This window comes from Xiphias gladius, chromosome 19 (assembly GCF_016859285.1).
Source record: "Xiphias gladius isolate SHS-SW01 ecotype Sanya breed wild chromosome 19, ASM1685928v1, whole genome shotgun sequence".
Taxonomy (NCBI): Eukaryota; Metazoa; Chordata; class Actinopteri; order Istiophoriformes; family Xiphiidae; genus Xiphias; species Xiphias gladius.
The window spans coordinates 25,190,480-25,218,477 of record NC_053418.1 but is presented as its reverse complement, the minus strand read 5'-3'; the positions used below and the strand labels follow the sequence as shown (position 1 = coordinate 25,218,477).

General features: G+C 41.4%; 5 protein-coding genes across 9 annotated transcripts; 3 read left to right on the top strand and 2 right to left on the bottom strand.

Moving 5' to 3' along the window:
• Window positions 1-5: 5 nt before the first annotated feature.
• On the top strand, window positions 6-7,902 carry adora2aa (adenosine A2a receptor a). Of its 4 annotated transcripts, none has more exons than XM_040156411.1 (3): window positions 6-96; window positions 3,337-4,049; window positions 5,602-7,902. In XM_040156411.1, the coding sequence occupies exons 2-3, from the start codon at window positions 3,712-3,714 to the stop codon at window positions 6,611-6,613; spliced, it is 1,350 nt and encodes a 449-aa protein (XP_040012345.1). In that variant the 5' UTR covers window positions 6-96; window positions 3,337-3,711; the 3' UTR covers window positions 6,614-7,902. The 4 variants fall into 4 exon arrangements, with proteins under 4 accessions (XP_040012345.1, XP_040012348.1, XP_040012346.1 ...); XM_040156414.1 differs by having other exon boundaries at window positions 43-96; window positions 3,383-4,049; XM_040156412.1 differs by lacking the exon at window positions 6-96 and adding an exon at window positions 304-404.
• Window positions 7,903-9,153: 1,251 nt separating this feature from the next.
• LOC120805817 (uncharacterized protein C22orf15) lies at window positions 9,154-11,912 on the top strand. The gene is made up of 5 exons (XM_040156415.1): window positions 9,154-9,178; window positions 9,569-9,655; window positions 10,808-10,930; window positions 11,410-11,484; window positions 11,642-11,912. The coding sequence occupies exons 1-5, from the start codon at window positions 9,154-9,156 to the stop codon at window positions 11,779-11,781; spliced, it is 450 nt and encodes a 149-aa protein (XP_040012349.1). The 3' UTR covers window positions 11,782-11,912.
• A 2,089-nt stretch (window positions 11,913-14,001) lies between these two features.
• upb1 (ureidopropionase, beta) lies at window positions 14,002-18,532 on the top strand. Of its 2 annotated transcripts, XM_040155580.1 has the most exons (10): window positions 14,002-14,166; window positions 14,816-14,987; window positions 15,169-15,256; window positions 15,365-15,459; window positions 15,545-15,703; window positions 15,811-15,980; window positions 16,402-16,483; window positions 16,618-16,660; window positions 17,211-17,365; window positions 17,808-18,532. In XM_040155580.1, the coding sequence occupies exons 1-10, from the start codon at window positions 14,063-14,065 to the stop codon at window positions 17,889-17,891; spliced, it is 1,152 nt and encodes a 383-aa protein (XP_040011514.1). In that variant the 5' UTR covers window positions 14,002-14,062; the 3' UTR covers window positions 17,892-18,532. The 2 variants fall into 2 exon arrangements, with proteins under 2 accessions (XP_040011514.1, XP_040011513.1); XM_040155579.1 differs by lacking the exon at window positions 17,808-18,532 and having other exon boundaries at window positions 17,211-17,796.
• Window positions 18,533-19,878: 1,346 nt separating this feature from the next.
• Window positions 19,879-23,614, bottom strand: gucd1 (guanylyl cyclase domain containing 1). The gene is made up of 7 exons (XM_040155581.1): window positions 23,529-23,614; window positions 23,205-23,432; window positions 22,961-23,045; window positions 22,622-22,787; window positions 22,425-22,516; window positions 22,081-22,322; window positions 19,879-20,209 (listed from the first exon to the last, which is right to left on the bottom strand). Exons 2-7 carry the CDS (start codon window positions 23,209-23,211, stop codon window positions 20,118-20,120), a joined length of 684 nt encoding a protein of 227 aa, XP_040011515.1. The 5' UTR covers window positions 23,212-23,432; window positions 23,529-23,614; the 3' UTR covers window positions 19,879-20,117.
• Window positions 23,615-23,800: 186 nt separating this feature from the next.
• Window positions 23,801-26,840, bottom strand: p2rx4b (purinergic receptor P2X, ligand-gated ion channel, 4b). Its single transcript, XM_040155847.1, has 12 exons — window positions 26,698-26,840; window positions 26,386-26,533; window positions 26,140-26,211; window positions 25,489-25,561; window positions 25,293-25,389; window positions 25,119-25,199; window positions 24,844-24,985; window positions 24,535-24,671; window positions 24,362-24,455; window positions 24,193-24,258; window positions 23,991-24,095; window positions 23,801-23,846 (listed from the first exon to the last, which is right to left on the bottom strand). Exons 1-12 carry the CDS (start codon window positions 26,838-26,840, stop codon window positions 23,814-23,816), a joined length of 1,191 nt encoding a protein of 396 aa, XP_040011781.1. The 3' UTR covers window positions 23,801-23,813.
• Window positions 26,841-27,998: the final 1,158 nt, after the last annotated feature.

The window sequence follows — 27,998 nt, the reverse complement described above, 5'->3', positions numbered from 1 at the left end:
AATAGGGCTTGATTTATATCACCTCATCTTACCAATTGCCATCGGATATTATAATTTCATCATCTACATTTTGTCCGAACGCCAAGGAAGCAAAAGGTGAGTCGTTCATATTTACAAAAAGTCAAATTCTGCAAAAAAAATCAATGAAACCTGTATTTTGATTGTTGGAATTTATGTTGCATTATTGTTTAGTTCGGGCTCGATGCGTGCGTGACACGGGCACGTAGCAGCGCAAGGTGAGCTACGCGTGGGCGGCGGGGCGTCTGAAAGCCGGCGGGGGGTGCTAGCAGCGCTGCGAGGTGACGCGTGGGTCAGGGCTGCCCCGCACCGGGTGTTTGGTTCCCACACCCACGCCGGAGCTAACCCGAGGAAAGTTCACGGCACTGAATGTCCCCGCAGCATAGGTGAGTCCGCAAAGTCCCCGTCCCGCCGTGGTAGGTTTGGTTGTATTTACTCTCGCCATTGTGTCACAATTACCAAAGCTCGTCTTCCTCTCAACGTCTGCTGTCCTGACAGACCTTAAGCACATTGTACAAACTACCCCTGTTCGGATAAAAACTAACATGAACATGTAGCCCATGTGGGCCCAGTGCTCAGCATCTTATGAGATGGCCCGCTCAGGCTCCTAGGGTGCCTGAAGCCAAAGGGTGCTGTGGTGCGGCTGCTGAAGACTCCTCTGATGAATGAAAGAATAAAGCTGCAAACACAGGATTTTTACAAAGTTTGCTTCTACAAACCAGGAACTCAAGATTTAATAAAAATGCGACAACAATGCTGCAATAATTAGTAGTAATTAATGCAGTGTCTCTAAAAAAATTTCCATCAATAAAAATATGAAGAATCAACTGACACATAATAATCCTGGAGCTTTTGGTGGCCCTCAGAGTCTAGGGCCGGTTGGTATTAGAGCCTTGTTTCATAATCCACTGCATTTACAGGTTCAAGCTTATATTTACGTAGAAAACTGAGTCAGTTCCAAAAGTCAGGTTTCGGCAGGTTTGAATCAACCAGGACTAAAGTTGGCCCAAACCAAATCTAGACTTAGCCCAGGGCAAAACAAGTCTCGTTTAAGTCTGCAATAGATCAAGAGGACAAAGTGGGAATAACACACCAAATCTTAAGATTTGAAAAATGTATATTTAGAAAGTCCCATATCGTAGGAGAAAATGCCTGTACACTGACAGAAATACCAGAAAGAGCTCTGCAGATGGGGGGAAAAAAAAAAAGGTTACATGCACAGTAGAAAAGGTGACAAAATGCAGAAACGGGACAAAACAAAGGTCTACATATATTCAGCACCACCTTTTAAGCACAACATTTTTAGGGAGAGGAAAAAATTGTGTCTATACAGTTGGGTCCAAGTAGAACTATAGGAATCATATGACACAGCTCAGCTTTTCATTATCACTGGTCAGGTTCTACTCTGTTACTCGGGGTAGGGCACTCTCAGCGGCTCTGCTGGAGCTGGTGATGCTGTCGGGTGCTCAGCTCATGGACGGACCGGTCCGGTCGCTCCACTTCACTTTCCCCTCTATCACTATTAGTCCCTGGAGTTTCCCTGATGCGTTTCCCAATTCCATCTCAGCACAGCTTATGATTGTAGGACGCATTGCTAGGATGGGAGAATCACGGCTGTAGTTTTAAGAGATTCATTATTTCCTCTGATGTCCTCTGGGATTTATGCTTTGGACGCACCGCTGCTGTATAAACATTATAATACACTGCAAACCCCACTGACATCAAGGCAGTTAAATACCGGGGGCTCAGAGGAAAGGGACCAACAAAAACTTTATTTGTAAGTCAAAGAGAATGAACCAAAAAAACTTCCTGATAACTATCATCCTTTAAAATAACAAGTCTTTGGTAATAATAAAAAGGGTCTCATCCGACCCAAAGGGAAAAGGCTGACTGGGAGAGCAAAGACCTCCGTGTTCCAGCACAGCTGTTATCTCCTAAAATGTATAATCTCAAGAAACATTCCCTCTGAGGGAATTCAGCACTACAAAAACAGCAGATCTCTGTTTTTTAAGCCTTTTATGGCTGATGGCTTGCGCATATCAGGGAATTTAGCTACAATTCTAATGCACCAAATGAGAACAGCCCAGGAGCCATATTTATCAAACCTTTAGAAATTACGCTTCAAAGTGCCCTGCAGCGGTAGCTCTTCACTACAACCATAAGACACATTATCGAGCAACATTTACAGATTACAAAACGAGCACCAGCCGCAAATAAGTGGGCTAAAACCACCGCGCGGGGATTGAAACATATTTAGACGACATGCCGTTCATCATGATCCATGATATGTGATCCAGTCACCTCAAAACATGCCTTAGAAGGTGCGTGCTCTCCTCTGTCTGTGCAGCAGCCATCTAAGACACAGATTATTCTGAAGTGCCTTAAATTTAAAAGTATTTTCAAGCAGAAAAGTGAAAATGATAAATAGCCACTTGGGAACTTTTTTAAGTCGATAGGGCACGCTTGCTGGCAAACAGTGGCTAATTTACACATCTAGCAGACATGGAGCAACATTAGCATTCATTTGGATTTGATGTTTCTGACCGCCTGGCAAATGTAAGCCCAATATTAACATCCTCTTAGCTTAGTTTTGCTCTCCACCAACTCCTGAAGGAAATATCTAGCTCTTTGGCTGCTGAACGCTCACCAGCTATTCACTGAAAGAAGTTTAGACATGTAACCGATGTTTCTCGAGGGAGGGAAATTAGGTACAACACAGTCCCTTGAGGACTGAGGTACAGTGAGTCCCTCAAAAGCCCCTGTAGGAGACTACGCATCGTCTCATTGGCCTCAACAGGCGTTTTGAGAGAGGTTCTCCAGCTTGGTCAGATGTTGTGTTGTACTGAGTTGTACAAGGGAACATGGGAACATTTTGGTGTTTTTGTCGTTTAGTGCTGAAGAAGTAGCAATCAGTTTTTAGAACTTTTTTTGTTTTCCTGGAAAAAGGCTACTGTCATTTTCTAATGAGAGCTGTGAGAGTGAACCAGAACAGCGGAGATCGAGGCCAGAAAATCTGAAACAATTAGCTGAAAGACACAGCAATGCTCCGTAGACTCTGTTTGTCCAAAAGAGCGACTCTATTAACATTAGTCATCTTCTGCAAGCGATTGTTCCTCACCCGTTTGTCATAGCACATTTGGGCAGTCAGCATTCTCTGTGAAATCCAGCACTCAGTGGAACACCAGATACTCTGGTAGAACTCATCAAATGATAAATGTTGTAAATACATATGTGATGCAAGTCTGTGCCTGTCGAAATTCACTTCCTTTATTGTAAAAGCATTTCCTCTTTTTCACTTCTGCACCCCTTTATCTCCAGCGTCATAATGTTCATAAAGTAATTTTTGTTGGTGGCATCATCACAGCTCCTTGAGAAGTTCATGGGAAAAAAACACTGAGGGGAAGGACCAGAAGAGAGAGGACAGCAGAGCAGGAGAGAATGGATGGGACTGTGTCCTGTGTCTGAATTTGGGAGGAATGAGAGATTATTCTGCTGTTGAATAAACTTCTTCATGAGCTCTTTGAGCTGCGCAGGTGTTTAGGAGCTGCTACAGCTGCTCGGCGAATCCGGTGGATCTTTCTGGAGGTGTTTTGGAGGTGAGGAGGCTAAGCTCAACGGCTGCCAGGCTGCAGCTATGGTCGTTGAAGCGAGGTTTCCTCCCTCCTCATCACTGACCTTGCCGTTTGTCTCACCATGCCGGATAACCTCACCGCCTCCGTCCTCTACATTGTCCTGGAACTGCTGATTGCTGTGTTCTCCGTGCTGGGCAATGTGCTGGTCTGCTGGGCCGTGTGCCTCAACAGCAACCTGCAGAGCATCACCAACTTCTTCGTGGTGTCGCTGGCGGTGGCCGACATTGCCGTGGGCGTGCTGGCCATTCCCTTCTCCATCGTCATCAGCACCGGCTTCTGCTCCAACTTCTATGGCTGCTTGTTCATTGCCTGCTTCGTGCTGGTTCTCACACAGAGCTCCATCTTCAGCCTGCTGGCGATCGCTATAGACCGCTATATTGCAATCAAGATGCCACTCAGGTCAGTGACCCAGAGGACTAGTCTTGAGACTTTGTATTAGTTAGTTATTAGTTAGAGAGAAACAGAGAAAAGTTTGGTACCACATTCTGGTTTTATAAATGGTAACTAGTATTTTTTTTAATGTTTAATAAATAATTTACCAATACTTTACAGATTAGTTATAAACTGTTAATAGGAACTACTTTTTGGTTGCAAGGCTGTGAAAAATCCCTCACTCCCTTAAACCAATATCTATTTATTATCAGCATTTACTGTGGGGACTTCACAGAATTCAAAACCCTTTCTTAATGATGTATTAATAATAATGGTAGCTGCATACTACAGGGGTATTTATCCATGGTTACAAACATTTACAACTACGATGTTACCAAGAAGAAAGTTTAAGAACCACCTAAGTGATTATTCACAACCTGGCAACCCAAAAATTGTCTTGAATAATTTAATTAATAGCTGATCTATAAAGCATTAGTAAATTAATTATTAACTATTAGTAAGACTTCTAGTTAGAACTTAGAAACCCTTTATAAAGGATGCCGTAATAGAAAATGGTACCAAAGGTTCTTTACCAGTGAAGAAAAAAGATGTGTTTTAGGAAACAAAATAAGAATGTAAAGTGCATTATTTAATATTCTTAAACAACAAGTACACATTTAAAATGGGCAATCATTTTTTTCTTTCTTTTCTCAGTTTTGTCTAATCAGTTTCTCGGTCCCAGGCAGCGAAAGTCACACGATGAAACTTCATATTTATTTTCTTTCTATCAGTAAAGACATTACATTGGAGCCTTGGCTGAAAAAGTGTGTCCAGAAATGGCGCTCCCCCCATGAGACCATGTCCCCCCAGAGCAATTAACCGAATATTGCTCTAATTGCTTGTACAGAATGTGTAACCCTCATGTAGGCCCCTGTATAATCTTACTTTATGACTTTACTTTAAAAACACTGTGCATGTCAAATGTTTATGTTCAATGTCTGCTTAGATTTAGCATTCAAATTTGCTAAGGGTGGTATGTGACCTCGTCGTACTAAACTATTGAACCTCAGAGTAGCATCAAGCTCAGCCTTCCTGTTTTCTGGACTCAAACATTCTGTTTTCACACAGTCTCCTTCTCCTGCTGAAGATACGTGAGGGTTTGTCTGCGTCGTTTTTTGCATCCCTGATTGTGTGTGGTGGTGGGGGGGGGTTGTTTTCGCAGCATTAACCTTTGCACTTTAACATCTTAAGAATTTGATGGAAACAAGCCAAATATCTCAGCTGCTCTCCCACACTGTGCTACAGGAATACTCAAAATAGACTCGTCCATTGTGGAGTCCTGAAAGATGTTCGTTTATCCTTCCTTTTTTAGTTCCGGGATGAGAAGTGCTTCAATGGAGCAATCATATGAGCAAATTATAAGTCAAGGGAAGCTTGATACACTGTATCCAAAATATTGTTAATTCAGTTTACGGTTTTGTATCTAACATGCTTATGGGAAAAAGACCTGTAACTCTCAGAGAGTTCTGAGCCGACAGACACAGCTGATGCTTGATGTTTGTATCGTCTCCCTCTCCAGGTACAGCAGTTTGGTGACAGGTCAGCGGGCTCAAGGCATCATCGCCATCTGCTGGGTTTTATCCATCATCATCGGCCTGACCCCGATGATGGGCTGGCACAAGCTGTCCGAGAGCAGCAACAGTACCTGCTCACCCGGCCTGATGAAGTGCCTGTTTGAGGAGGTGGTGGTCATGGAGTATATGGTCTACTTCAACTTTTTTGCCTGCGTACTGATTCCTCTGCTAATGATGTTGGCCATCTACCTGCGTATCTTCATGGCAGCTCGTCATCAGCTCAAGCTGATCGAGGTGAAAGCAGTTCACGGGGAGAAGTCGGGCTCCATGCTGCAGAAAGAGGTCCAGGCTGCCAAGTCTCTGGCCATCATTGTCGGGCTGTTTGCAGTCTGCTGGCTACCTTTACACATCATCAACTGCTTCACCCTCTTCTGTCCTCAGTGTCATCGTCCTCCGCTCTGGATCATGTATGTGGCCATTATCCTCTCACACGGCAACTCTGTGGTCAACCCCTTCATCTACGCCTACCGAATTCGGGAGTTCCGACAAACCTTCCGTAGGATTATCCGCCGCCACATCCTGGCCCAGCGGGAGCTTTTAGGGAGTGGAAGCAAGAGGCGCAACTCCACTCACAACAGCATCACAGACTCCATCAGACTCAAGGCAAATGGCCTCAGTTTTCATGTTTTCACTGAGCACAGCAGCAGCAGTACCTTTGAAAGCTGCTGCTGCTCCTCTACTAACATCTCTCCTGTCGGGGGAGGACTAGTGGCGATATCCCATCTCCCTCTGTCAGTTGTTATCTCCCACTGTCCTCAGTTGGGGCCGTGTCCATTGCAAGCCCTCAGACAAACTCAAATCCCAATGGGTCATCATGTAAAGTATGCGGAGCAGCAGCATGACTGCAGCGGACCAGTAGTCGCGGAGGACGAGGACAAACAGAACCTCAGCTCTGCGCCGGTTTCATTGCTGTTAGACAAGCAGGACAGGCAGAGCTACTTTAGTGAGGTGTCATGACACAGGAGGGATTGTTAATTGATATTAAGGATCCTCACAGTAAAATGTCAATGTCAGCTCAGCAGCAACTGTCAATAGACTGTTGCTAGTCCCGATCTGCAATGGAAATGGGAGCACTGTACACAGATAATGGACAACAAATGTCACTGAAATTAAATCTCCTCACCACATACAACTGTCTCCACAATTTAAATACAGTGACTTTCGAATTAAAACCGGAATAAGAATCTGAAAGCACTGCTAGTGGCCCAAAGAGGTTGTGCTGCAACATAACATATGCTTCACAATGACCCAAAGTGTTTCAAGTAGACTAAGCCACTGGCACTTCTATCTTTGCGGTGCATGCACTTCACACATCGCAAACAGTTTCTAATTCTGGCAAACAAGATTATTAAATGTTTTCTCTTCCTCTTTGTGAATAGTTGGAATTCATTAACGCACTTTGACCAGTGAAATTGTGAGACCTACCAAAGCTCAGCCAATCTGGAGAAAAGGAACAGTGTGGACCTCTCCTCTGGAAAAAGCATTGATTGTTGCCTTTTCAGGATGTCCCGTTTTGTTTAACTGCAGGTTGAAAGAATACTCCATAGTGTGTGAGTAAATTTGATCCTGCCACTTCTGATCTGAAATGGGCCTTTGGCTGAGGAATAAAACTTATTAAGCACGAGCAGGGGATTATTTCTTAAGCAGTAGCACACCATCACCTACACAGTTTTTAGTTTCATCCCCTCCCGATGCCTTGCAAGGTGCACAGATCTGCAAGGCAAAGTTCATGCACAGTGTTAAAAAATTTCACTTTCAGCCTCCTCCTTTCTTTCGCAGTGTAATTTCAGCTCTCTGGCAGCGAATTTACGTGCATTCCCCACAGTAATGAATGGGTTCTGATTTCATCTTGGACCCTGCGCTGCTTCTAATTGGACTAAAAGAATCAAGGACAGTACTTTCACCAGCTATGGATTTGTTCATGTTTGTGTCAACAGCAATGTAACATTTTTGAAAAGCATAGACCTCAAAGTTGGCAATGTAATGCTGAACTGTAACCTTGTATTTTTGTTTGCTCAGTGTGACAAAGTGACTTGATTGTGTGCTTATTTAAGTTAAATCATGTTGACCTCTGACATAGTTTGATGAATGATGGGAAAAGATTTGATAAGGATTGTAAATGATTGCATTTTGGACTTAAATCAAACTCATGGAATATTTTTCTGTTATTTTTATTTTTCCTGATGCATTCATCCTCAGTCTAGTGCAGCTATTACCTTCTGTGTTTTCACAAGGAGGTTGGCACAAAGTCCTGTCTTTCAATAAATCTTTTAATGTTTTCAAGGTGTACGTTCTGTATTTGCATTCAGCATGGGCCCTAAAATGTTCCTGGTCATTATTCAGTAGCTGTAGGAACAGCTCCAGGCTTCCCATGGGCTTTGCACCAGGCAAGGTCATGTTTCATGTATCAGATCTGGAAGTCCATAGAACTGATTCTCAGATCTGGCTTGCTCATTCTGGGACATAGTTAGTTAAGCAGTCCAACTATCTTTGGAGGTCTTTATTTTCCCAGCTTTTATTGCAATTCCCTTTTGAGTTGAGCTTACAGGGCTCCGAACCTTCTTGTTTTTGAAAGCTTCCCCTGGGAGTCTTTCATTCTTTTTTAAAGATTGAAGACAGGGGCCTCCCCAGTCCCTTCACTCTGCTGCTGTCCTGTGTGGCGACATCTTGTCCCCTCAGCTGGGTCATCAGCTGTTAGAAATCATTAGTTTTAAAGCTGCTCTAAGAAACATTTTTATATCAAAGGAATATTTCGACATTGTGGGAAATACGCTACTTTCTTTCCTAGAGTTAGCTGAGAAGATCGATACCATGCTTATGCCTATGTTAAATATGAAACTACATTCACAAACCAGTTAGCTTACCTAAACATACAGACAGAGGAAAGGAAGTAAGTTCTGTGGTGGGGATTGTTTTTCTTGCAAACTGAATTGTAAATTCGGACTTCTCCCTCAGCCTCAAAATCAATATCAAAACTCTTGATCAAAACTCTCTAGGTATTACAGTAAGTAAAAGAGCGTTGGGTCAGGCCATTCAACTCATTAGTTCCAATCTGTGGTGGGAAACAATAAAACGTCTTTTTTCAGTCAGTCTTGACATCACTGCACTACTGTCCAACAAGTAGCTATAAAGTCCAGAGTGCCGGTCTGTCTGTGTGTAGAGACTCCATGGATACAAGCAACAGCAGTCCCTTGTCCTCTCATTTAAAGACTTTAGCTTTGAAAAGGAGAAGAAGAAGAGGGGGACGCGAAGTGTGCATATGAGTGTGTATGTATTTACCATCTCTACATTACTCAGGCCAGTTCATACAGCCTCTCCCTCAAAGCTGAGTCCTTGTCACAAAGTGTGGACCACAACACTGATTTAACAGCCTCTATTGTTGCACTTTGTGCCCAGGCCAAGCTTGTTTCCCCCTGGGCTCTTAGGGAATAAACAGATGCTTTAAACCATTGGTAGCGTCAGTACCAGTGGAGCTTAACTGCAGTCGGGACCAGAAAATGTTTGTCACTATTCTGTTTGGAGGTAAGTAAAGTCTTTGGATATCTAAGAAATATATATATAGCTCAGTGCGTTATATATAGAAATATATATATATATATATATTTCTCTCTGCTTCTCAAGTAGAAAAAACATTTTAATCAATGTGGCTGTTAATGTAAAATAGGATTCGACCTGGTATTTAAAGTTTGATTATTTTATTTGAGTGGACTGGAAAACTGCAACATATATAATAAATGTGGTAAATTTGGTTGCTTTGTTTTAGCAATCATTGGATTTAGGATGTTGTGAACTATTTAGTTTTGCAAAGTGTATGCCTGAGTACAGGGAGAATAAACACTTTATTATGAAATAATCAAAGTGCAAATTTTAAAGTGAAATGTTCTCTCTGTACTATTTTAAATGTCTTGACAGACAGCAGGATGGAAATGTTCAATCTCAACTGTAAACTGATCAACTTCATTCATCATATAAAGGAGAGGTGCGGTCTGGACTCTCAAGGTGAAAGTTTTTAGTGGGTTGCAGCCATGTAATTTCCACTGAGAACTGTGGTCACATGTCCCCTTCACTTTCCAAAATCCCATTTTTTTGCCCTCTCTTTTATTTTTTCAGGTGGATTTTTTAAAATTCAAGTCTCCCTGAACCTTGTTTTCTCTCCACGAAACAGCCACCATCGTCCAAATGAGAGAAGATTTGAATTGACGAAAATGTTGACACACTCATCTGACTCTCTCTCTCTCAGTTATTACCATGTGCTCAAAGCAAACGGCTTAAGGAAAAGCAGCGACTAGAAGTAAAAGTCCTGGGTTTCGCCTCTCAGTTTTGCCCTAACTTATTGGTGAAGTTTCTCTGGGCTGACTCTGGGTCAAAAAAGATAAAGACAAGACAGTGGAGCTCAGTGCGTTTTGTTGTAGTCATTATCTATCAGAAAGCATCAGAAACTAAATAGGTTTTAAGTAGGTTTGCATTAACAATACAGAGGTTTACATAGCATTTCTATGTTTTGTTAATACTGCCATTATTATAGGAAGCACAATAACCAAATTGAACCTACTTTGTTATATTTAATTGATATGTAACTGTTTCTCTCTTTCTAGCTCTCTCTCTGTATCTATACATACATCACAGTCTAATACCAAGTTAAAACCAATGCAGGCTAATACAGTGTTTGTAATATTATGTCCAACCCATGTATATTTAATAAGTAAGTAACAGTAACACCGGTCAGTATAATGCAATACAATTCAACAGCACCACAAACTGCATCCTCCAAAATGATCAGTGAGTTGAATCAAGGCCTCTTTAAAACAGTTTCAGTAACAACTGAACATTATCATCTTCATGAATTATTGATGATTTATTGATTTATTGCAGGACTGTTAAACTAAACGGCAACTGGGCTGGACATGTAGTAGCTAAAGGCTGTATCATAGGGATCAATAGAGTGTAATGGCAATGTAATGCACCTAAAGCACCAACTCCCAGAACCTGTCAGAAAGTCAGTTACTTCTATAGCAGTCATAACTTGAATAAATATGTATGTCTGAGACATTTTGTAAACCGATGTCACCTGTTGGCTGACAAGTCACTACACTCAGATCCTCTCTTTGTGACTGACTATGTAAGAGAAAATAAAAAAAACTCTCTCTGCAGACTGTGTGGACCTGATGGACGGCAGTGGTTCAGTGATGAATGTCGAGGCGAAGCAGCACAGTGTGGCTCTGGCCAGGAGCGTGCTGGTAGAGAGACAATACTACGTCCTCCTGCGAGTCTGCCGTTAGTCCGTCCACTCCATCCATCAGCAGAACTTCAAATGAACCAACGCCCAGATAGTCGCAACTTTTTCAAGACTTCGTTTTGATTAACAATCTCTGGCATGAACAGTTTGATTCCAAGTTTAGATATCCAAGACTTGTAAAAAAGGTCAACAAGGATAAGTGACTGCATTAACAAATGATTGTGTTTTTCAAAGTTTCAGAGGCACCGTTAATGTTTGACTGACAAAACAATGATCATGTTCATGTCCAATCCTAATTATATGTTTGGAAGGAGAATGTAAAACTATGATTCTTCGGTGTATAACATAATACAAGGTTTTCTAAAGCTCATTATATTTTGCTTTTGGTAGACACAGTAATTTAACTCTTGATTTTCTGCTCGTGACAGTAACAAATTTCAGTTTGTTTTTGTGGGAAATGTATCTCAGCCCCTCTGTTTTATTTCATATGAAAGTTCATGACTTTACTTCCCTTTAGGAGATGATGACACTGGGGGTCGGAAATATGTGTCTCTCCTAAACAACTATAGCCAGAGTCATCCTGAGTTAACAGGTAAATACAACCGTCATAACAGAGGAAGAAACTTCATGACTGAGCTGTACTGAGAGACCAGCTGACTTGAAATGGCTCTCTGAGGCCTCCTGTTGGTCAAACTACACAAAGTATACATCAAGTTATGTTAATTAGGTTGTCAACTCTTCTGTTGTAGAGCTGTTGAGGAAACTGTCAAACCCCAACACGGAGCGAGACAGAAAGCTCCGAGGAGGACGGACACAGAGGAGCAGTCCCGCCAAACAAACCAGGAGCAAAAACATCTCTGCAAATAACAAGACTCACCAAATTCAATAGTTTCTGTATGAGTCCTGACAGACTTTTAAGTCTGTTGTCTTCAGACACTTTTCAGTAGAAAACTCAAAACAAAACGTTGTGTATTTGCACATAAGTAGACTAGCTACATCCTGTGTGTATGCATCTATCTGTTCAAGTCATCAGAAACAGGAATCCAGCAAATGTTTGCTTTCTTTTTTAGTAATATATGCCACCGACTGAGGTCTAAGCAGTCCTGTATTAGAAGATGGTTGAGACCTTCTTCAATAGACTTCATTTATGAGTAGTGTGAAAAAGTGACAGTGTCGTGCCGCATTTTATTTATCCTCACAGAGAAAGGCATCAGCTTTATGATAGCTCTGATCTCACAGTTGTAAAAAAGGGGAAAACTGCTTGAACCCCCGAAGGTTCTGAAACAGCAACCTGTAAACTTCTGCAGAATCTCCAGGCTAATGCTACTGGGAAGATAAATATCAATAATAACAATACGACAGCTTTAAGTGCTACTGTAGACATGATGGCACAGAGAGATCCGATACAATAAATCTGGAAAAAGTAAATTCGTTAAATTTTACAAAGTGGTTAAATTGATATTTAAGTTGGGGCTCGATATCAGAAACATTTGTATCCTAATATTGACCATGTAGAGCAACGACGGCAGGAAGATTACATAGTTCTGCTTCAGATTTATCAAAAAAAAAAAAGGAAATTACTCTAATAAACAGTAGCAGAAGAAATATTTTTTAAAAGAAGCATTAATAAGTAATAATAGCAATAATACAATGGAAAATTACAAGAAAAGTAAATTAAAATAAATTAAAGGGATAAGTTTTCATAATGAAAAATACCATTAAATTATAGATCTATCGTTGTGGCATTTTGCATGACTGGTTGATGTTGTAGACAGACCACTGATGGCACGTTTTCTGCCTGTGTGCATGCTTGTGCCCCTGTTAGCTGTGAGTCCCCAGGAAGGCAGCATATGTTTGTGTTTTCCTCAGCACACATCTAACAGTGAGGACTGGATGCACTGGTGTTCACCAGCCTCCACACGGCCCATTAATAATGCACTGCCAGGGAACAGATGAAGGCTTGGTTTCCTCCCAAGAAGAATGACTGTTGTTCTCTCACCTCTCCTCTAACTGGCCCCGGCCAACCTTCCTCGCTGCTTTTGTCAATCTCAGTTTCCCCACTTTTGCCAAAGCCTTTCCCGTGGCCTGTGTTCGAACCCTAATTCAGCCACTAGTCTGCTCTTTCTTCATTTCATCTATACATGAAGACATTTTTACGAGAAGCCTTCTTCCAATACTTGGTCACAATTATGACCATTATATTATGACCAGTTGACCACATTCACGCTTGCTAGAAACTACCGCTAGAACTTTTAGTTGCTTTCCGCCATCGCTTTTGTTTCAAGTACCTATAGAGCCCTTCACCTCCTAACAATGGCAGTGCAACAGAGGGAGAGTTCTCAGTCCTGTGTATATATAGTTTATATAGCCATTCGACTGTACAGACTGTTTTTGTTTGTAAGAACATAAATAAAAAGCGATCTTGATTTCAAACATTAACAAAAGGAATCAACACAGAATCATTGGCAAACAGCGCTGAACAAGAACCCATTGAAAATTTCAGCAGACCTATAAAAGAAAGGTTTTTTATGAGTGTAGGACTTTGAGGAAATGATCCAAGTGCAGGGATGACTTTTGCTCTCGGGGGTAATTTTTCCCTTCATTAAATCATTCAATTCATTCAATTTAAATGTATATGGTCATTCTGAGCGGGACTCTATTGAGCATTTCAGTAAATGTATAAGGGAAATTAAAATGATTAACATTACAGTAGGGATGGGGGAGTTTCCATGTTTAAAGTGGGATTTAATTCATGGTTGTTGGTGTGTTTTTTTTTTTTTTCCAAAAGGAAGCCGTAACTTAAACGACTTTAACGTTCCTCGGACATATTTCAAAGCAGATCGCTTCTCACTCACGAGCCACTGCAGAAAGACCATCTCGTGAGTTTCATTGTGGCCTTTAAAATACACACTTGTTTCACTCTGACTCCCGACGCATCCAAGTGGGCCCGCACGAGGAGACGCTCGAGAGAAGCCGAACGGCGCGCGGCTCGACGGGGAGCTCGCCATAGGTCGACGTCTCCCTGGAGCGCAGCGGGATGACGTGAGCGCGCCGGGGATTGGATGACGGGAGGAGCGGCGGGAAGCGTGCGGACGGGCCGTGGCCGGTAGAGAGAAGGGGATGCGCCGCCGCTGCGGCGACGCTGCCAAACGCCCGAAGGAAGCGCGGAAATGTCGTCGTGTCAGCTCGAGTCGCTGGAGAAGTCTCTGGAGTCCCACCTGCCGCAGGGTGAACTCGCCGAGGTGCGACGCATCCTATTCGGAAAGGAAACGAAGTGAGTTGCCGCCAAAGCCTCTGTTTAATTACCTCCATAACTAAGAAATTACCTTTAGCATTACTTTTACTGCTCCATATGCCCTGGGTGAATCATCATTCCGCTGAGTGAACTTTGGTCTGTCCTGCCAGAGCTGCAGTCTACAACACACACAACCTTTCACCTATCCGCAGACAGGATTACTCAACGAGAGCTTTCAAACTTTATACATGCAGTTATGAGTCCAAGTAGGCCTCGCGCCTGGCCTCACACTTGTACATTTGCTTACACACTCAGTAATAACTGTGTTGAAAATGCATGTCGGGCACACAGGCTGAAACTAGAGAAGGCCATTTGTCAGGACCTACATTTCTTGATTAATCACCTGTAACTACACAAGGGAGAAAATGCACCGAAGAAGAGGGAAACACAAACTAGGGTTGCAACTGACAATCATCCATTAATCTGCGGATTCTTTTCTCGATTCATCGATTGCTCATTTTGTCAGTGGTGAAGAATGCCTAATATATTCGAGTTGCATATATCCAACCAGCAGTCCGAGACCCAAACATATTCAGTTTGCTAACTGATGTGGCAAAGAAAAGCAGCAAACCCTCACGTTTGAGAAGCAAATATTTGTCATTTTTTCTCTTCATCTTCTCTCTAACAGGACGTTGGACCTCCCGGCGTGTGCCGTGGACGCTGCCTCCGAACATGACTTTGAGCTGAAGGGTTACAGGTTTGAGGCTGCACAGGAACAGCTGAGGCCGCCCAGGAGGGTCCGGGTGGGACTCATACAGCACCGCATTGTTCTGCCCACCGACGCCCCCATCCACGACCAGGTCAGGACCACAGACACGCAGTACTAACCAAAACAGCGTGTTCGGGAAGACCGGTTGCGGTAAAGTAGCAGTGGCCTAGAAACAGATGGGTCTCTGGGAGACATTTCATAGGCTGGATTTCTTCTTAGAACTGTGAAGTTGAAGGTGACTAGTGTAAATCCCCTGGATGTTCCCTTCCCAGATCACTGCCATGCATAGCCGGGTTGGTGAACTGGTCGAGGTAGCAGCCATGTGCGGCGTAAACATCGTCTGCTTTCAGGAGACCTGGAGTGAGTACTTTTCATGAGTCCAAACTACGGCTGTAAGTGGATATGTCCATCTCTTGTAAATCCGACGTCCCCGGTAAAACAGACTGATTTACTGTTTTCTGTTCACAGCCATGCCTTTTGCTTTCTGCACCCGAGAGAAAGAACCATGGACGGAGTTTGCAGAGTCTGCTGAAGAGGGGAACACCACACGCCTCTGCCAAGAGGTGAGATTACACAGGTCTTCCACAGCGTCACAGTTATGATTCAGTGCAGAACACAGGTCTGAAACCACAGTTATTCTGTTATTAGCTGGCCAGAAAATACAACATGGTAGTTGTTTCCCCAATTCTGGAGCGAGAAGAGCTGCACGACACTCTGTGGAACACAGCAGTGGTTATCTCCAACTCTGGAAACGTGCTGGGAAAGAGCAGGAAGAACCATATTCCCCGGATCGGAGACTTCAATGAGGTTAGTGGGCGATCTCCTTCAAACCATTGGATCCACGGCACATGTGCAGAATTAGGCAAACTGCCGTGTTCACTACGTTTTCTCACTCTCACGTTTTCTACACTCAGTCTACATATTATATGGAGGGCGACACTGGCCACACAGTGTTCCAGACACAGTTTGGGAAGATAGCTGTGAATATCTGCTACGGGCGCCATCACCCTCTCAACTGGTTCATGTACAGTATGAATGGAGCTGAGATCATCTTCAACCCCTCAGCTACTGTCGGAGCCCTCAGGTAAGGGACTACATAGAGTAAGTATTGTTTCTGGCATGGCTGTATGAACCTGCTCAAGGCTCCCAGGGACAAAAATATCAACCCCACACTCCTGCCTGTGCCCTGTGTACAGTTTTCCTATGCCAAGAAGTCATGGCCCCATATTTGCTGTGTGATTATTTGATTGACATAAATTAATTTGGGGGGAATGTGCAGCATGTAAGCACAATTTCAGGGACCTTGTTTAAGTAGGGTCAGGGTAATGAAGCAGGCTCCACCTTACCATAAACTCATTGTAGCACAGAGAACCTGGCACTTTAATTTGACAGCTAGGGGTCCATGGCCAATGGACAATGCTGGGGCAATGCTGTTATTACCTATTGCTGTTGTTGTATATTATTATATTATATATACGTCAACAATAACTATTTCTTTTCTACAGTGAGCCCATGTGGCCTATAGAGGCCAGGAATGCAGCAATAGCGAACCACTGTTTCACTTGTGCGATCAACCGTGTTGGGACGGTGAGTCCACTGTCATCTGTCTGTAGTCATACACGTATCATAGATCCTAATGTGTCTCTGATTCACTCACAGCCTAGGAAATCATGTAAAAGCTGTGTCTTTGCATTCGTGTTACGTTCTTGTCTTTCATCTAGGAGCATTTCAAAAGTGAATTCACATCCGGTGATGGAAAGAAAGGTATGAGATTCCTTAAGTACAGAGAGCCTCCTTCATTTGATTTTAAATAGTGATGATGGTGCTGTATACTATAGTGAAGGGGATGTAGGTAAATTTAAAATCACATTAGTAAGTTTATTTTTAAAAAAAACCTGAATGTTACTCAACAAACCAACATACCACGTAACCACGTGAGATGTTTTGTGCAGTGTAACAGTAAAATGTAGCTTACTGGTCCTTTAAACCAGAATGAGTCTAGTATACAGAGCAAATGACTGGAACAAAAGGTCAAATAAACTACAAATCAATCGAATGAGTCTGAAATGAATCGATAGGTGTAATTTTGTAATGTTACAATTTTATTCTATCCTCTTCTGTTACATAACTATCTTTTAGAATACATTTTCCCTTTTTCATGACAGCAGCCTGATTTAGCCTCTAAACAGTATTTCATTTACTGATTTGTTAACTTAATTTTTTCCCAGTCAGTCGGTTTTGGTCCCACATACGGTGACCAACAAGGTGTATTAATAGGAGGACCATTGAAAGACTGCTTTCCTGACTTTTGCAGCTCACCATGACTTTGGACACTTCTACGGATCCAGTTATGTGGCTGCTCCTGATGGCAGCCGCACCCCGGGGCTCTCTAGAACCCGTGACGGACTACTAGTGGTAGAAATAGATCTCAACCTGAACAGACAAATCAGTGACAAATGGAGTTTTAAGGTAAATTCAGCAAATCCTCACAGTTCAAAAGCTGGCGCCATGAAACGTTTAGCAGTTTTAGCAGTTTTTAGTTTAGCAGTGGAGTAAAAAGTACAGTGTTTCTCTCTGAATTGTGGTTGAGTAGAAGTATACAGTGACCTGAAAAGACAAAACTCAAGTAAAGCGCAAGTACCTTGGAACTGTGTACGGTACCTGAGTAAATGTACTTAGTTACTTTCCACCACTGCTAACTAAGTATTATATATTCATGGATTGTACATAAGGACATGACCTTCAGGGAGAGAAGGCTGTTTAATTGTTCAAGCAGTGCCAGGATGGTTGTATGTTGGATACAGTTATTCTGCTAAAGTGAAGACTGCTGTGATAAACAGACTTGTTAAAAGAAAAAAGACAATTCATTTGACTGGTCATATTCGCCTGTTCACTGTACCTTTCTTTGCAGATGACTGGGAGGTATGCTGAGTATGTGGAGGAACTTGCCAAGGCTGTTAGACATGACTTTAAACCCAACATAGTTAAGGAGTAGAAGACATTCCACAAATGTGCTCTACATTTACTGTATTTCAGTATGATACCCACTAAGTTCAGTTATGTTTTCATAACTCACATTCACAGTTTGTGTTTATCGTTCTGTCATACCAAAAATCTGTCAAGATTTTCTGTCATACCAAAATCTTGTCAGCGTTTAAATTCATAGAAACTAAATTCAAAATCACAACCAGGGCCCTGTTCTTCATTTGAGGATAACAGAGTTAGCTTGATTTCATTGTTGATCATTTGAGAGACCAGAATTCTTTAGCTCTGTGCAACTGGCTTACAATTTATCTCAAGTTGTTGTCAGAGCATTAAGTTCATAAAGTGAGACCACGTAAATTCTGCTGAACAGTGGCTGTTCAGCAGAATTTACAACTACAATTACGGGATCATGCTAAATGCTAAGACTATTTGTAACAATAGCACAATAGTCACAAAGTCAGTGAAGTGACTTAGTAATGTCAGTTACACAGCTAAGCTAGTTAGCTCTGTTGCATGTATTAGGGTGGAGGGGGGGTTAATTCCTCACTTTACAAATTTACTAAGGGATACTATGAGCACAAGAGATAAGGAAAAAAGTTCTGTTATCTGACCAATGAAAACACACCATTTTATTATGAGTTTGATAGGGATTTGTCATCAAATTCGTTTCACAAATTATAAAGTTGTAATTTACTGTACAGATTTTAGGTTTTCATTTCATAATTAGAAAATGCTTAAGGAAAGATACAGTAGGTACTTCACAAATAAGAGCACTGTTGTTTGAGATATCCTCCAAATAACCAGCTTAACAAAATGAGAATTAACATCATTTTAGCCACATACGAAGAACAGAGAACAGCTCTGATTTTATTTCTGTAATCCACTCTGTCAAAATGTTAGCATTTAATGAGGGGTTAAGGTCTAATTGCTTCATTAAATATTCATGTACCAGAAAAACTTACAAGGATGGAAAATGTGTTCAAATCCTTTAATCATAACATTTAATAAATGCAGCTATAAATTTAATAAAAAATAAAGTTTGCGGTTTAAAATGTTCGGTTTGTTTTTACCCAAAAGCACAATCAGGAAGAAACCACTTTTCATTTATTGAGAAAAACAGTAAATTCTTTACTTAAATAACATAATTATGTCTGGTATGAAAAGTGTAGTGCAAAATGTTTACATAATACCAAAATTAAAAAAGAAAAATGTAACTGAGTGACAGTGTGGAAATTAGCTAGTCTTCGCTGCTTTCAACAGAGATCATGATTGAGTCAAAACTACACTGTTCTTCCACATGATCAAAACAGCCAAACAATGCATCCAGCTAACCAGCCTGTTGCCATGGATGCAAGAAGTTGAGCTGTTTTTTTTCTTTTTTTTCCCGGTTATGTGAAAGAATCTGGTGAGTTCATGTTTCATTATGTCCATCCACTATCCATGTTCTTCTGCAGGCAGATTGAGTTCCATAGACAAACTATGGGATTATTGCATTGAACTAGTGTTGTCATTTGATGCACGTGTCACACTTTAGGGCATTAAATACCTGAGACTCTCAAAACACAACTTTTACAACTCCTGTATTCCCTGTTGGTAGAATCATCATAAATCAATCATAAAAAGTGACCAAGAGGTGAGTTAAGAGGATTCTTAAAACAGCAAGTGAAGGTGAGGGCAGTGGCTACAGATGAACCCCTTCAGATGACAACACTGAACAGAACAAATAAAATGTCTATACTAAATGTTGTCATCATGAGCTCTGAATTATATGAATGTTATTTCGTAGTAATTCCTATTCTCGGTCTTGATTCCCACATTTCATCCAATGTAGTTTCACAAGTCTCAAATCCTCTGCTCACAGTTTGAGATTTCAATAGATTCTATATATGAGCAATCACGATCGTTAAAATTCAAAAAAGACACAATAAAATTCATTTGAACTATGCACATGTCAAAAAAGGAAATAAAAATAAACAATTCAACTTAGATTTTGAAACTTCCAGCTGTTAATCTATCACAGGTCAAAAAGTATTGACAGTGTGAGGGGTAATAAGAGCGGTGATTCTGCAGCAATTGTTTTTCATGTGAGCAAACGGGCTAGTTAGCACCAGAGAGAATAGCCCAGGGGATCTGCGACAGCTGACACGAGTCAAAGACCTCTAGACCTGCAGCAGCATGATGTCCATATAATGATGAGCTGAGGAAAAGTGAAATCCAATTCCACCATCACTGTCCATCAACTCTCCTTAAAGATGAACAGGATATCCTCATCTGTCCCATAGCTCCGCCGAGCCTCCTCAAAGTTACTGACGCTGGTGCAGCACACCCCTAAATAACAAAACACACACACCTATCAGTTCAAAACTGACTGCATTACTTGTTTCCAGTAGTCAGAGGATTAAAATAGTTCAAGAATCAGCAAATTGTCCCCCCCCCCATTTTTAGTTACTCTGCTGTGGCTCTGTCCGCCACTTTGGTCAAAAAATATCTCAACAAGTAATGGATGAATTGCCCTTAAATTTCATACTAATATTCATTGCTTCCAGATAATGAATATTACAAACTTTGGGATCTCCTGACACTGAAGTTTATTATTTTGAGTGAAATATCTCAACATATATTGCATTGACTTTGTAGACAAGTTCCCCCCCAGGATGAATTGTAATAACTTTGGTGATTGCTTGACTTTTCCATCACTTCGAAATTTTAATTGATCAACTTGCGAAAGCAATGACATTTCCATCAGCCTCAGCTGTAGTTTGTATTTAGTGGTAATCTGCTAATGTTAGCACGCTAACATACTAAAACTAAGACGACGTACGTTATACCTGCTTAACATAAGCACATCCGTATTGTCATTTTGAGCATGATAGCAAGCTGATGTTAGCATTTAGCTCCAATCCTGCTGTGCTTAAGTACAGCCATGCTAGCAGGCTGTACTTATGCACAGCAGGTTAATTATTTAGTCTATAAAGTGTTTGGAAATAGTTAAAAACGTCTATTCCAAGCTGTCAGAGTCCAAGGGTGGCAACTTCATATTTTTTGTTTTGTCTGACCAACAGTTCAAAAGCCAGATTTTTATGTAATGAACAAACATACAAAAGAGAGAAAAGTAGCGATTGTTACATCTGAGAAACTAGGAACTGCAAATATTATTTGCTAACAAATTTGATTATATTTGTTAGCAATTAATTTTCTGTCTACCAACTAATCTCTTTAAATACTGAGAAGGGCAACAGGCATTAGGCAAGTCCTAATATAACTTCTGACACCGTCTCTTAGCATTGTATTTTGAATTAAAGCTGCAAGCAGCATCGATTTAGGCCCTTTCCTTCATGGAGTGCGTGGTAGTTGACATGACGAATTGCACATTTTGTACTAATTCTCGTTTCCAGAATGTGGCGCTAGATAACATGCACCAAACATGCATTATGTTGTTGTACATCAAGTGTATACAAGATCATGAAACTTTTAGGTAAATAAAATGATGATTTTCACACGAATTACTTCCTGCTGACAGTAAGTGGCGCTACTACGATTTATTATTGGCCTGTGGATGTCTTCAAGCATGGGACTCTTATCAAATGTGAAATTTGGGAAAGATCTGATGACGTGGTTTTGCGTTACAACAGTTCCTGTTTTCATTACAAAACATCGAAATTCGCTGCTCCGCCAGGGAAATTCCATTCATTCTTTGCAATATATCATCATCAGGGTCTTAGGAATTTTCTGACCACATTTCAGTTGGATCTGGTCGACCAGCTCGGAGGAGTGCATCAAAGTATAAAAGGTGTCATTTCCTGTTGCCAGTATGTAGCGCTATGATTATAACTGAATATTGGCATGTATGTGTCTTCAGGCTGGGAGTCTTATCCATGTGAGGTTTGGGGTAGACTGGACAATGTATATTTTAGTTACAACTTCCTCTTTCATGGCGAAACCAACGAAAACTCAAAAGCTTTGCAATTTAGCATTGCAAAGGTCTTTAGATTGGGATGTTACATGTGCCCAACCAATTTCGTACATCTAGCTGGAGTGTACTGCGTGGGCTACTCAGTTTAAATTATGTAGGGGGTGCTGTCAAGCCACTTTGCCACATGCATATGCAAGACCCATAAAACATACATGTCTTTCTTCTTTTTATGCAAATACAGTTATAACACATTCAGCTTGTGCTTCGGACATATGGGATTACTCACTGTCAGAATAGGCAGGGTTGTTGTAGAAAATACAGCCTGTAGTCCTGTTGAAGCCGCACACCACCACAAAGTGACCCTGGTAGTCTGGCTTCCTGCAGAAACACTTCTGACCCACGGGCAGGAAGCAACAGTATTTGACAGGTAAGGAGCATAGTTCACATGTCAAGACGACAGCGTTGACCAGCACTATGGCAACGTGGCCCTGCTCCAGATGAGACTGGATTTCCTGAACAGTTACAGAGCTATAGAGAGAAAACAGCCGATACATTTCACATGTTAGTTTTACTTTTTTGTTAATCACAAACAGGTGGCTTATCCAAGCTAATAATTAACAGAAAACTCACCATTTCCTCACCACCACACCTTTGCTCTCTGATTTAAGGAAGAGCTCATTCACTCTGTCTTCTTCCGTATCAAAATGCTTCTTATAAAAGGACTGCAAACCATACAAAGAGATAACACAGACACTATCACACAGACGGTCCTGGAAAAAATCTAATCTGGTTAGGACAGTACTGATAGGTACGATTCAGTGAATTACCTGATTCCTAAAACCCTTATCAACGCCCAGAGTCTGTGTGCAAAAGCAGTGTTTGATTCCTAGATGGCACATCAGGTAGGCCAGCTCAATAGTCCACACACTCTCTGTCAGCTTCAGCTCCCAGCATGCCCTCTGAAACTCCTCATCACGGACTGGGTGAAGGTACCTGCAAGGTTGGACAGTTAGATTGGTAATCCCTGTAGGTTAATGGCAGTACACCCCCTGTTACACTTGTAACCCTTACAAATGTAAGGCAGTCCAGTGTTACTCGGGAGTACCATTTTCAATATAATTGGTGTGGTGATGACTTGGGAGTTAGCGACTTCATTGTGTACTTACTTCAGGACCATCCTGGAACAGGCTAACCCACAGTCCCAGTGGTAAAGCTGCCGAATGACAGGTACATTCAGGAGGATGGCATCCTCTGAAAAAAAAGGGGGTGTTATTAATACACTTTAAAAACTCCTTGAACATTACTTAATTTGCAAACTGACGCTATTTTAAACAAAACAAAATAAAACAATACTGTTAGCTCAAGTTGTATCTACTGGTTCAAGCGTTAACATCGGCTCGTGTCACTTACCTGTCATTCTGTTATATTCTTTCGTAAACAAGCGGCCAACTAGCTAACTCCGGACAAGCTGGTCAGTTTTGTTCAGCGCATTTAGAGCGGGGTTTGGTTTCCTCATCGATGCTAACTAGAAGAAACCGGCTGCCCAACAACAAGTTTAGCTGTTAGGCTAGCACCATTAACCACTCGGTTAGCTGGTTCAGTGCTTGTACAGCGAGGCGGGCTCCTCGACACACACCACTGCCAGACATACAATGATCCGTTAACCAAACAACTAAGCGATAAAAATGAGGAAAGCTCAATTTTAGCAAGATTTTTTTTTTTAACGGTGCTTACATCCAAAGGGCTCTTCCGCCTCACTCTGTTGTTTGCTAGGACACTGAGAAGCTTCCTGTTTTTGGTTGAGAGCTAAAGTTATGCTGTCCCCGTGTGGCGCGGGGGAGTCAACCTCCAGCAGTTGACCTAGGCTAGAGGCCAATTTTAATTTCTCACACTCGTTCTTTATATTTACACATTTCACCATCTTTATTGAAGAATTCAAAGGAATGGTGAGGACATTTTTTTTTTAGATCGGGTTCAGATCACTCTTCGGAAATATGTCCCCATGCTGATGTGACCTTGTTACTGAGTTCCGTAGGTGGTTCCCATTGAGATCTGCATTATAAAAATAGAAAGAAATCGATTAACTCTGGAGTAACGATTGACCTTAAGAAAGCAATAATAATTCAATACCAATCGCTGTCAGCGGTGAGGAATGTATGTATGTATTAATGTGAAACTGAAGGATTAGTCACTCACTGAGTCAGGGTCAGCATCGTCATTCAGATACGTGGTTTTATGTTTGCTGTAAAAATCTCTTTTCTTCATGCATGTCAAGATAAACCAGTCACAAACTACGGGAACCTGAGGTAAAATAATTACAACACTCAAATTCTGTCCATCATCACTTTTGCCAGTAAAGTGCCCCCCCATTGTTGCGGGACTAAACTTGTGTACTCACAAGACTGAGGAACGACAGTGCCGCACCAAAGTTCACAATAGTTGGTACAATTCCAAATTTTCCAGCCTAAAAGAAAAGAAGAAGAACCACCCCTAAGATATTGTAAGTGCAAAGAGAAAACACACTTTTTGATAAAGACATTGGAGTATAAGATTTATTCAGTCCTCACTGTTCCAAATACAATGATGTCAAACCGGATCCCATATGCTTTGATTAAGGTCCTAGTTTCCTCTCCGTCTGGGGTTTTGTAATACTTGGCGAACCTAAAAGCAGTGTTCATTTTTTTTCAGTTTTGTCAGCTCCATCCATTGCTTAAGAAGGCGGTGTCAAAAATAGTTTCACCTGAAGTTGTATCCAGGGGCCACGTTATTGACTGGGTGTTTGTTGTCCAGCCTGCGGAAGCTGTACTTGGGGTAACACTTCCCTGCCCACGGGTCCAGGTCACAGGTCCAGTCAATAATAATACCAAGGATGCCACCCTTTATAAACATACAAAAACTTGAAAAGTACATTCTTTATCTAACTGTGTATAAGTGTGGATAAACAGACACTGTAGTCACTTGTGAGAGACCTGACGACTGAAGGTCGGGAGATGAGAGACGAGCATGTGTGGAGGGGAAAAATGGTTGTTATATTTAACTCTGGGTGTACCTTCACAGCCATGTCTTGAAACTCCTCTCCAGCCTCTGAAACAATGTGTTTGAGGCGGAATATGGGGCAGTGAGGGTCGGTTGCACGATTGAATTCACACCTCTTCAGGTATGAGGAGTTAATATGTGGCAGTATGTTTCTTCTGGTGGAGGAAGGAAGACATATGCTTGATAAAATGGCACACAATAAAGCAATGTGTTTGCATATACTGTGCTGATAAGAGCCTACATCTCTCCTCCAGGGCTTTCTTCTAAGTTCAGACACAGTATACTGACCTGTAAAATTTGAACTTCGGGTATGTTACGCTGTTTTTGATCAAAACAGTGAAGTTCTCAGCTGCAGACAGCAGTGCATGTCTGTGGGACAGGGAAACAACATGTCAAGTAAGCCATATATCTAGATTATACTGTATTTGCTAATAAATAATATACCATTGCATTTATTCTTACTTGGGCAGCTCAGGTTCTATTTCAAGAGGGCACCATGAGAGCACTTCACAGGTCTGGACAGTTGAGGAATAGTTGACACACAGTCCTGTTTGTATACCTGGGTTGAAAATAAATGCCAGCTGCTGTTTGGCGCATGGTATTACATAAATTTACCCGATTTGCTTCAGCATTTAAAGCTGATATGTCAAAGGCCTACCACTGCCCCGAGGATCATTGTGTCCCTCGATACAGTCACAATCATCCACGCAAGTTGTTGATGGACTCGGAAGCTGGAGGAGAAATGGCCAGTGTTAACCTGTCAGTGCATTATCAGCATCCAAAACTAATGAAACCCTGCTGGCGTGAGGCCAGGGTGTGTGCATTTACAGTATCTAACATTTCGCTTTGTCAGTAAAGTTACTGGCCTTAGCCAGTGGGTGTTTATGCATGCTGAAGACAATGAAGCTGAATTGATCCAATAGCTTACAAAATCATAGTGCTGAAGTGATTAATGGATTAGTTGATTTGTCCAGCTTTCCAAATGTGAGGATTACATCATCCTTAGTAGGATATCTTTGGGTTTTGTGCTATTGGTTGGATAAAACAAGCAATTCAAAGATGTGATCTTGAGCTCTGGAAACTTGGATGGACAAATTATTCTTTAATATTTTAGACTAAATGATTGATTGATTAGTTGGAGCAATAATTTACAGATTAATGAGGAATGAAAATACTCACTATCTGAAATCCTGAAAGATACACATTAAAACTTAGCCTAAACTCTAATGAAATGTTGTGAATCGACAAACTGCATTCATATTTAAATTGTCTGAGTATTATAGGACATCATGTGACATCCAAGCCTCACCTCAGGACAACGTGACTGAGTTTGTTTTGGAGTGACAACCATATTCGTCATCACAAAGAAGGAATGGTCACCCTGGTAGTCAGAAGAGCAGCACGCATGTCAGAAGGCAATGAAAGACTCGATGTCATACAGTAGTAAAACACGCAGTGTATCAGTTTAGCACCATTGCCCGGTCATATAGCCCATACAACTGACAACAAATCAGGACAGAGAGGGGATATTAAGTTTGTGTGTGTGTTTAAATACCTGAGGAGGGATAACATAGTCAGCCACATCCCATAATCGGGGGTCCATGTCAGATGTGTTGGTGAAGGCAAAACCTTTGACTTTGGTAGTGACGCTACTGATGATATTGTCTGTCTCCTGGTAGGCCTTCTGCACCACACACACATACCTGCAGGTTTACAGCAGTGTAATACTTGAACAATGCAATCACCTCACAAGTCACCACACAGACGATCACAACAACATTTCATGAATAATTTAGCTTTAGAGCCACATTTTACCAAATTCCACCCCAGTACAATGTTCCCCCATTGACTTTTGTTCTTTACTTACCCCACCACAAACAGTACCACCAGGAGCTGGGTGAACCTGAACACACATCCTACACGTATGCTTGAAATGACCAGTGTTTTTGGTGTTTCGTAATCAAACACATAATTCAGACAGCCCTTGCAGTAACCTGCAGTCCTGGTCATCGCTGCATCAAACACCAGTGATGAACTGTGCAATAATGATAGGTGGACATAGCTGCCCTTATTCAAATTGTTATATTCAAATCATATGCAATGCACGAACATGTCTTTGTCATGTTACATGAGTTGGACTGTGGACATAAAGTATGTTTAAAAAAAACCCTCCACAGTATTCTTACGTTGGACAATAAAACTGTGTACATTTTCTTGTCGAGTTCCGATTGTGATAATAAATGACTCTGAGATGATTCAGTGCAAAAAATAATCTCAGTTTGTACAGAGCTGGTCAGCATCATAGTCACACACTAAAAAGAGATAGTGAATTTTATAGCCATTTTTTTTATATTGGGAGCGCTGTTCAGGTGACCCACACCTCTGGAAAATCTAAAATGCTGCTTATCAAGGTCTTATGTTTTCTTATGTTTTACCTCCTTAAATGTCTTTGTTCTTTTACCACTATCTTGACTGATTCCTGAAATGAAAATTGGCCATTTTGCCTTTTTTCAGCACATTTGCACTTCCGTGTACTCGTGTGTTGTAAATTAAACCTCCCAAAAACACTCAACTATTGAAACAGATAAGAAATTCCACTTTCCATATCAAATGTTAAGGAAAGTGCTGTCTACATATAGCACCAGTTTGAATGTTTTAGTTGGTCCACAATCAGGACATACAGTACATGATACCATATACATGGGGATGGGAACATGTCGAACACTGCACTAACCACAGGTTGTTGGTATCACCTATCACTGTACGTGCATCCCTTTTTCTATATTTGATAGAAGTAGATAGTGAAACAGTGAACTAACTGTGCAGTCCCTGGCACCGACTCCAGTCTGTGGACTGAACTTGAGTCGTGTGCTTGTACAATACACACCCACATCGTAAATATACAGCATGAGGCTTAAGACACAAGTTGATGGTTTCGTGTTGTGAAAGGAGCATGACAAGAGGCTGAAGCTGTCACTTCAACATGCAAAAAGTACACTGCTGTGTAATCTTCTTTAGTAATCTACTCACTGGTCTGAAGATACTCAGTGAATAGATTGCAGCAAACACAGTGAAACCTTTGTTGAAACAACTCACCACACATTTACATGCCACTTTCAGATACTCACACTGCAAACTCTAACTGATTAAAAAGCTCGCAAAACCAAG